The 9907-nt window shown below is 35.2% G+C and overlaps 2 protein-coding genes across 2 annotated transcripts; one reads left to right on the forward strand and one right to left on the reverse strand.

Moving 5' to 3' along the window:
• The first annotated feature begins 5460 nt into the window (after window positions 1–5460).
• LOC113391241 (zinc finger protein 239-like) lies at window positions 5461–6387 on the forward strand. The gene has a single exon (XM_026627188.1). The coding sequence runs from the start codon at window positions 5461–5463 to the stop codon at window positions 6385–6387; it is 927 nt and encodes a 308-aa protein (XP_026482973.1).
• A 2166-nt stretch (window positions 6388–8553) lies between these two features.
• Window positions 8554–9642, reverse strand: LOC113391242 (gastrula zinc finger protein XlCGF8.2DB-like). The gene has a single exon (XM_026627189.1). The coding sequence runs from the start codon at window positions 9640–9642 to the stop codon at window positions 8554–8556; it is 1089 nt and encodes a 362-aa protein (XP_026482974.1).
• Between the last annotated feature and the right edge of the window lie 265 nt (window positions 9643–9907).

The raw sequence follows: 9907 nt of genomic DNA on the forward strand, positions 1-9907 counted from the left end.
CGAACAATGGTCCAGCCTGCATCATCACAGATCCGGCCTGCACTATCGCAACCACCAACACGGCCTGCCTGCAGCCAACCCGATCCAGACCTCAACACTCCGGAAGGACTCTTTACTCTATGGCGAGATCAGGAAGCTATTTGCGGATCCCCAGGTAAAGCAAATTTTCAGTGAGTATACAAACTGACAAAAACACTTAACACCAAACATGACTTATAACGACAAATACACAACAATTTTGAACTTTCTTACTTCATCACCATAAACCAATCGCAAGACTTAAAATAATGCATTTCAATTCAAATGGACTTTTAAAACAACGTTGACGAACTGAGACAGACGATAACAAAATACGATTGGACATAGTACTGATTAACGAGACACACCTAAAACCTACGGACAGACTCTATATCAACAATTACAAGTTTACAGAAACGACAGACAGACGACGCACGCGGATGGGGCGGGCACTGCGATTTTGATTAAGTCTAACATCAGACACGAGCAAGTGCCAAACCTGACAGCGGGCGGTTCTGAAATAACAGCTATTAATGTATACAAGAGAGGTCAAAAAGTAACCATAATATCGATTTACATTCCCGGCAAGCAGACTAGAACATACGGACTTACAAAGACTACTGGACTCGAATAGATTTGTTCTTATGGCAGGAGACTTTAACGCACAACACACAACTTGGAACTGTAACTTCAACAACGCAAACGGAAACAGACTTTACGAATACCTGACCGAATACAAACACCACAGACGCACAACTACATTTCCTGACACGCCGACCAGATACGCCACCGTACAGACGCACCATCACAGTACGATCGATTTGGCATTGACAAAAATCTACACGTAACATCCGAACCCATAACAAGAACACTTTTCAACTCTGACCATAATCCAGTTTTCATGACCATTTCAGACAGACTAGACGTCGACCAGACCCCCACACGCAAATTTTTAGATTACACCAGAGCAAACTGGCCAATTTTCAGAGACATCATCACAGACACACACACGACACACTATGCCAATCGATACCAACACTGACATTGAGGAGGCTGTAAAACACCTTACACTGACAATCACAGACGCCGTACAACAGACTATACCGACACTAGACTCAAGAACAACACCAGCCAACGACTTGCCAGAACACATTTTATTGAAAATACAACTTAAAAATCATATAAAAAAACTGTGGCAACGTACCGGTGACAGACTACTCAAGGAACATGTGAACAGACTGACAAAAATTATTACCAATGAAATACGTGATCACCGAAACAACACTTGGACCAAAAGACTCGAGAACATAAATACTGACCCACACAAAATTTGGCAGACAGCAAAAAGACTGACGCAAAAACCAACATCCATACCTCCACTCAAATTAACTGACAACAATTACGCACGACACCAGCAGACAAGGCGGAAGGAAATATGGCAAAAAACTTTGAAAACATACATAAACAAAATGCCAATATGTCAAACGCAGACCTGAAACAAACGTACACGAGACAATTCAAAACTTCACTGACCTCCACAGGGACAAAGACTTACGAATAGACCCTGCCACAGTTTCTGAAATAAAGACAATAGTTAAAAAATTACCGAACAGAAAAGCACCGGGACCGGACGGACTACAAAACATAATACTTAAACAACTGCCGAACAAACGCCTACATTTTACTTACCCGGATAATAAATAGAATAATGACAAAAGGCTGCTTTCCCGCTTCTTGGAAAACCTCCACCATATTTCCAATAGTGAAGCCAAGGAAACAGCCAGACATACCACAGAACTACAGACCGATCAGCCTCCTCAACACAAGAGTAAGGTAGCCGAAAAGGTACTACTCAAAAGACTTACAAACACATAAGACACAACAAAATCATACCTGACACACAATACGGCTTCAAAGAACGAACTCCACACTACACCACTGACAAAACTCATAGAAAAATACTGTTCTCAATTTTAACAGACGAAACCATACCGGATTGGTGTTGCTTGATTTCGAGAAGGCGTTTGACACCATCGGATGGACGGACTTATACATAAACTCATACAACTGAATTTTTCCACCATACATTACAAGAACTTACACTCATACTCTCAGACCGTAACTTTTACCGTACAAGTAGACAACGGACTTTCGACGGTTAAAACAAGTGACGGCGGGAGTACCGCAGGGCTCGATCCTGGGACCGTCACTGTTTAACGTCTACATTCACGACATACCCACTGACGCCGACACCACCTTACTGACGTTTGCTGACGACACTGCCATATACAAATCATCACGATCACCGACGCTACTGACTACAAAGATACAGAACACACATAGACAAGCTGACGAAAATACTGACAAATGGCAGATCAAGATAAATCCGCAAAAGACGGAGGCAATTTTATTTACTAAGAGCCGAAATGCCATGACTAGACTGACTGATTAGACAAAATTAAAGTATTAAACTGTGAAGTTGAGTGGTCCAAAGATGTCAAATATCTTGGTGTGACCCTGGACCATAGACTCAGCTTCACAAAACATATTAATACGAAAATTGGACAGGCTTACGGGATGTTAAATCTACTGAGACCTCTATTGAACCACAACGGCCCGCTAAGCGTGAAGAACAAGCGAACACTTTACTTGACACTGATAAGACCGATACTGACATACGGCGCTCCGGCATGGAACGCGACGACTAAGACTAACTTACGGAAACTACATACATTACAAAATAAGACACTACGACTTGTACTCAACAAAAATAAGGGACCCACTGACTAGACATTACTACTCTTCAAAATACATACACGAAACAGACTGACGTACCGACAATACTCGATACATAAAAAAGCTCACTGAGAATTTTATCTTAAATGTGGGGATCATCCTAATATGAACATCGCGGGCCTCGGCCAATACACAAGAGATGATATTTGGTATGGCAATCACGCCATGCCAAAATATATACTGATCGACCCATAGCGGCAATTGAAACTTGGCTCGACGCAAATATTCTCCCTCAAAGTGAATAATCTTTTTTTGTTTTTCTCCTTTTTGAGTTATTATGTGTTATTATAAATAGTGCTAAGTGATTTTTTTTTTGGGGAATAAATTTTCTTTCCTCTTTTTGTCACAGAATTATGTCACAACTTGTTTATCTGAAATACTTATTATTGTATTGATAGAACAAATATGAAGGATGAAATACCTACGGGTTAAAAATCCAAAATGAGAAATGCTATGTACACATATATATCTACTGAAATATATTTATTTATTATTATTATATTAATTTTTAAATAATTTTAATTTTTTTAAAAATCTAATTTTTCATGAGTTTTGCAAACTTTTTTTTAAATTTAGTTTTTGCTACGGAAAGTTCCAGCAATTTGCCTTAAAGCACGCGCCACTAGTTTATCTATTGGTAGGGCAAAATCTGGGCAACCTGATTTACTTAAAATCAGCCAGATGATGGCTTGCCGCAGCCTGTTGTGTTTTACTAACTTCCCGTAGGGTAAGTTATTGTAATCTTCTATCTTAATTAGAAAAATGGATGTGTGTGTGCCTGAGTGTGTGTATGTATGTATGTATGGATACAGTTTTTCGTCCACGTTTTCGGGCGCACGGATCAACCGATTTGAATAGTTCAACTAGTGGTGTATGGCATCGTGCCTTAAGCCAAATTGCTGGAACTTTCCGTGATGAAATATTCAAGTAATTTTAAACATTTTCAAATATATTATTACAAATACTGTAACTTTCATTATTTTTGCTATCTTGTTATATCTGAGCAAATCAAATGCAAAGCATAAATCAATTTATCTCCAGAACATTAACAATCCTCATTTCATTTCGAATTCGATTTCAAAAAAATAGTTGCCTATTTTACACACTATTGAAAAAGTGCTTCCGTATAGTCACAGTATAAAAGCATTTGCAAATAATTCAGTGCGACATTTTCACTTATACTGTGCTTAGCTTGGCGGCATTTTCACATTTTTCAATAGTTTTCACAAAATTGGAAAAGTGCTCCAGTCTGGGCAAACATTTGTACCAGAGTGGCGCTTAGACTGTGCTTAGCCTAGGTGATTTTGTGAATTTCTAATCTAAAATTACAAAAATATTTTTCGAAAAAAATCTAAAAACAAAAATTTTTTTTCCAAAAGCAATTATTTTGTTGAAACAAGCAGAAAGTTTTTTAGATCATTCAAATCGGACGCTTAGTTGTCTCAAAAACTGCCATTTTTTTGCACATTTAGCTCTGTATCTTTGAAACCGCTGGACCTGCCTTTTCCAAAAATTAATCACCACTTCTCCCCGTCATTACGAATTGAATGTTTTTTGGATCATTTAAATCCGATGCTCCGATCTCTCAAAAACTCCGGAACGGCTGGACGTTGCCAAAACTAATCAGCACATCTCCCTATCAATAGGAAACGAATGTTTTTTAAACCATTCAAATCGGTTGATCCGTGCGTCCGAAAACGTGGACAAAAAATGCGGATATTCAAAACACACACACATCCATTTTTTCTGAGGTATGCCAAAATGTTCAGAAACCTTCAAAACGTCGAGAAGAGCAAAAATTTTCATTTTCGATTTTCGGCCCATTACTATAACTACCCTACGGGAAGTTAAAAACAATCGATTCCCCTTGATAGGGAGATGTGCTGATTAGTTTTTGGGAAAGACAGGTCTAGCCGTTACGGAGATACGGAGCAAAGAGTGCAGAAAACAGAAATAGAGTTTTTGAGAAAACGGAGCTGAATGATCCAAAAAATATTCAATTCGTAATGATAGGGAGAAGTGGTGATTAGATTTTGGCAGAGGCAAGTCCAGCCGTTTCGGAGATACGGAGCAAAATGTGCAAAAAATGACAATTTTTGAGAAAAATAAGTTGGACAGCTACTTGTGTTGACGAAACGATTGCAAATTTTTTTTTTTTTTTTTTTGATTGTCGAAAATAATCCAGAAATTCAAAATTTTAATTCGCTACCGACAGTTCCAGTAATTTTCTTTAAGGCACGATGACCTACACCACTAGTTTCATTTGCAAATAACAATAATTAATAACAATTCAAAGGCCAGCTAGACTTGAAAGTGATTAAATATATTAGAGATACGACGAAAAATATTATAATTAATAACAATCATTGATTTAAAAAGCAAGTATTTCGTGACAGTTGAATTAATGAATTCAAAAGACGCGCCGCTACTTAAATTTCAAAGCGATGTGATGAATGTCTCATCTTTTTAAAAGTATACTCTATGCTTCAAATGTCAAATAATAAATGTAAATTTTGTTGAAATAATTATCATTTTTTGAAAGATTATTAATTTAACTATAATTATATCAAACTATTATTATTTATTACACAACTAATTTCGTGAATATATACTAATTAGACGGGAGTAAGTGAAAATATTTAAAAAATGTCAGACGAAACAATTATGTCTATGAATGCTAAGGCAATTAAAATGGAACCACCAGAATCTTCAGTAGAAGACATTAAAAGCGAAATTGAGGTTGAATGTGATGTTCCTGATGCTATAGTTAACCCAATATCGACTTCTGAGGAAGATAAAACGTGTTTAGAAAGATTTATGAAATCCGATGTGACGATAGAAGAAGAAGTCAAACAGGATACAATCGAGGAATTTGTATATGAATGTGGCATTTGTAATCAATCATTTCCAGAATCACATCTTTTAAAAGAGCATATGCTCGATCACATGCCTAGTCATAGCAAAGAACGCCCTTTCAAATGCGAAGTCTGTGGTAAGACTTTCTCATTATCAAAAGGCTTAAAAGCACACATGATTTCACATTCTGAAGAACGTCCCTTTGAATGTGGTATATGCAATCTGACATTCTCCCGACCAAGCAGTCTGAAAAGACACATGCTGAGACACAACGGAGTACGCCCTTATAAATGCTATGTTTGTGATAAGACATTTACTCAATCAAGCGATCTGAAAAGTCACATGTTGATTCACAATGGAGTACGCCCCTATGAATGCGATATATGCAAGAAGGCGTTCACACAATTATGTAATATGAAAAAACACATGATGATTCACAGCGGTGTGCGCCCCTACGAATGCGATGTATGCAAACGCTCATTCACAGAATTAGGGAGTCTGAAAAGTCATATGCTGCTGCACACTGGAGTACGCCCTCATCAATGCAATATATGCAATAGGGCGTTCACACAATCCTGTAGTCTGAAAAAACATATGCTGGTTCATAGCGGAGAGCTTCCTTATAAATGTGAAATCTGCAATAAGGGATTTACTCAATCGAACAATTTGACTAGACACAGGGCAGTTCATAGCCGGAAGCGTGGTGAAAGTCAATGAAGTATAAGCATTATTGATAAATTGAAATTATTAATTAAAAATTAAATTAAAAATATTTGGAAACATGTTATAAAATATTCTTTTATGTAAATGTATGTATGAATAGTATAAAATATGCAGTAAACATATCATTATTTACATTTTTTTTAAGTAAAACTTCTTTAGGCACAACTAGGGTGTAAAACTGTGAAAATGCAATGGAAGAACATTATACTTGAGTTGAGTGCCAATGATTCATCATTCGCTCTTCATATAAGAGTTGATTGTGATTGGCCAATAGAACAAACGAAACAATGAAACGTAAGTTTGTTGAAGTAATTTATATCATTTGTGGTTACTATATATTTTTGAGGTTGTTAGAATGGAAATTATTTTTATAGGCAATACAGTTATTACAGCTGCTCAAAGAATGAGACTGTATCGCCAGCAAAATAGTAAAAAAAACAAACAGTCAATGAATGTATGTTAATTTTAATTACATGAAGCTCTTCAAACACAATTATTACATGACGAGTGAAATTGTGAAAGCAATATTTCTTTAGACGTTGTTTGACATAAATATCTTTGCATTTTTATAGATATTAAAGATTATTAAAGCAGTACAGCTTTATTCTATCATGCCGAAGATATATCTTTTTCAGAATTATATCTCAGACACTTTTGGAAGTCTACATGTTTTTCAATCATTAAGTATTACAAAGTTGCATATTTTTCATATGTAAGTTATTGTAATCGTCCAAAAATCGAAATTGAAAATTTTTGCATTTCTCGACGTTTTGAAGGTTTCTGAACATTTTGGCATACCTCAGAAAAAATGGATGTGTGTTTTGTGTGTCCCCATTTTTTCGTTCACGTTTTCGGGCGCACGGATCAACCGTTTTGAATGGTTCAAAAAACATTCGATTCCTATTGATGGGGGATGTGCTCATTAGTTTTTGGCAAAGGCAGGTCCGGCAGTTACGGAGATAATGAGCAAAGAGTGCAGAAAATAGAAATCGAAATTTTGAAAGAACGGAGCATCCGATTTGAATGATCTAAAAAACATTCAATTTGTAATAATTGGAAGAAGTGGTTATTAGTTTTTAGCAAAGGCAGGCCCAGCCATTTTGAAGATACAGATCTAAATGTGCAAAAAATGGCAGTTTTTTTAGAGAACTAAGCGTACGATTTAAATGATTCAAAGAACTTTTTGCTTGTTTTAACAAAATAATTGATTTTGGAAAAAAAAATTGGATTCAATTTTTTATTCAACTTTTTTTTTTCTAATATACTTTAAACAGATAATTTCAACTTTGCAATTCAGTTATTATAATTCTTATAAATAATAGACAATGTTACAATATTTATAATAATCTATTTGAAAACATTCATAATTTCTCGAACATTTCGTTACGGTACGGGAAGTTCCAGCAATTTCCCTTTAATCCACGATGCCATACACAATGCTAGTTTTTTTTTTTTTTGCGATAGATACCATAGTCTTATATATCATACTAAAATATTACGGTTCTACAAGTCGTTTAATTTTAAAATTTCGTCAAAGTTTGCAAACATTAGTAATGTAGGGGAGAAGTGGTGATAAGTCTTTGGCATAGGCAGGTCCAGCCGTTTCGGAGATAATACGCAGCTAAATGTGCAAAAATGGCAGTTTTTGAGAGATCCGAGCATCTGATTTTAATGCTTCAAAGAACTTTCTGTTTTTGTTGACGAAACGATTGTTTTTGAAAAAAAAAATGTTTAAGTACTAAAAAAAATATTTTTTTGAGTATCGAAAATAATTCGGATTTTGGAAATTTGCATTTGGTACGGAAAGTTCCAGCAATTTGAATCCACCAGTTTAAATCTGTTTAGGATTTTGATAACAAAAATTTTGCTCTATTCTACTAATTGATCAGTATAAATTGGTATTAATAGATAAAAAATTGTAATTTATTTTGCCTGAAATATTACAACTGAGTACTCTTTAATAATAAAGATTTAATTTAGCAATTTAATAAAATTTATAACAGTATCTGTAAATCTTATAATATAAAAGAATATATACTTATATAAATTTATTCATAGTACCGAATATTAGTACAGCAGTAATTAAATTTACAATGTAAATAAAATATAAGTAATTCACAGATATTTCACACGCAGGGTTTGTTTCTGCTTGTTAATGTTTCATTGATCATCACATTTTCTACTATGAACTTTCACCCTGTGTCTCCTCAAGTTGCTCGATTGTGAGTATGTTTCACTGCATATTTCACATTTGAAACAACGCTCTTTGGCATGAGTGATCATGTGATTTTTTAAATTACATTTTCTTACGAATGTCTGATTACATATTTCACATTTAAAAGGGAGTTCTCCAGTATGAATATGCATGTGCATTGTCAAGACGCCAGAGTGTGAGAATGTTTTACTGCATATTTCACATTTGAAAGGGCGTTCTCCTGTATGAATACGCATGTGCCTTTTCAAGTCACCCGAATATGAGTATGTTTTACTACATATTTCACATTTGAAACGACGCTCTTTGGTATGAGTGATCATGTGTGATTTCAGATTACATTTTCGTGGGAATGTCTGATTACACATTTCACATTTGAAAGGACGCTCTTTAGAATGAGTGACCATGTGTGATTTCAGATTACATTTCAGTGAGAATGTCTGATTGCACATTTCACATTTGAAAGGACGGTCTTTGGTATGAGTGACCATGTGTGATTTCAAATCAGATTTTCGTAGGAATGTCTGATTGCATACTTCACATTTGAAAGGGCGCTCTCCTACATGAATAAGCAAATGTCTTCTCAAAGTGCTTTTTTCTTTGAACGTCTTACCACAGATTTTGCATTCGAAAGGGCGTTCTGTGTTATGAGTGATCATGTGATGTTGCAATTGTGATGAATATTTAAATGTCTTATCACTTGCATTGCATTTATTGTTACCCTTTTTGTCATTTATAGGTGTGTGGTCAACCGTGTGCTCTTTCAAATAATTAGATTCTGAAAATGATCTATTACAAATGTCATATTCATAACCGGGTGTCTCAATTAACTCCTGCTTGACTTCTTCCTCTATCGTCACTTCGGAATTCATAAATCTTTCCAGACAAGTTTCATCATCTTCTAAACATGATTCAGACTTAACAATACCTTCAAGATCATCAAATTCATTTTCAAGTTTAATGTCTTCCATTGAATATTCTGGGGGTTCAAGTTTAATTGTCTGATCATTCACAGACATAATCGTTGCTTCAGACATTTCCAGATATTTTCACTGCGTATATTCAATAAATATTGGTTAATACTATTTAATAATATTTTTTTAAAATATCTCAAATAATATAATGAATCTAACTATACCTACATTTGTTGTAGAAAATCTTCTAGCTGTTTAAAATCGGATACTTCTTTGCAAGGTTAGTCGTTCGGAATTAAAGTTGACATTTCGAGCATAGAGTATGTTTTGATAAAGATGCGTTCGGAAGGATTAGTTAGGGGTTCTATTGCAGTCGCAAATTTGGCGC

This window comes from Ctenocephalides felis, unplaced genomic scaffold (assembly GCF_003426905.1).
Source record: "Ctenocephalides felis isolate EL2017-DRISC unplaced genomic scaffold, ASM342690v1 CF-g0.4_SCAFFOLD_00845, whole genome shotgun sequence".
In the NCBI taxonomy this organism is placed as follows: domain Eukaryota; kingdom Metazoa; phylum Arthropoda; class Insecta; order Siphonaptera; family Pulicidae; genus Ctenocephalides; species Ctenocephalides felis.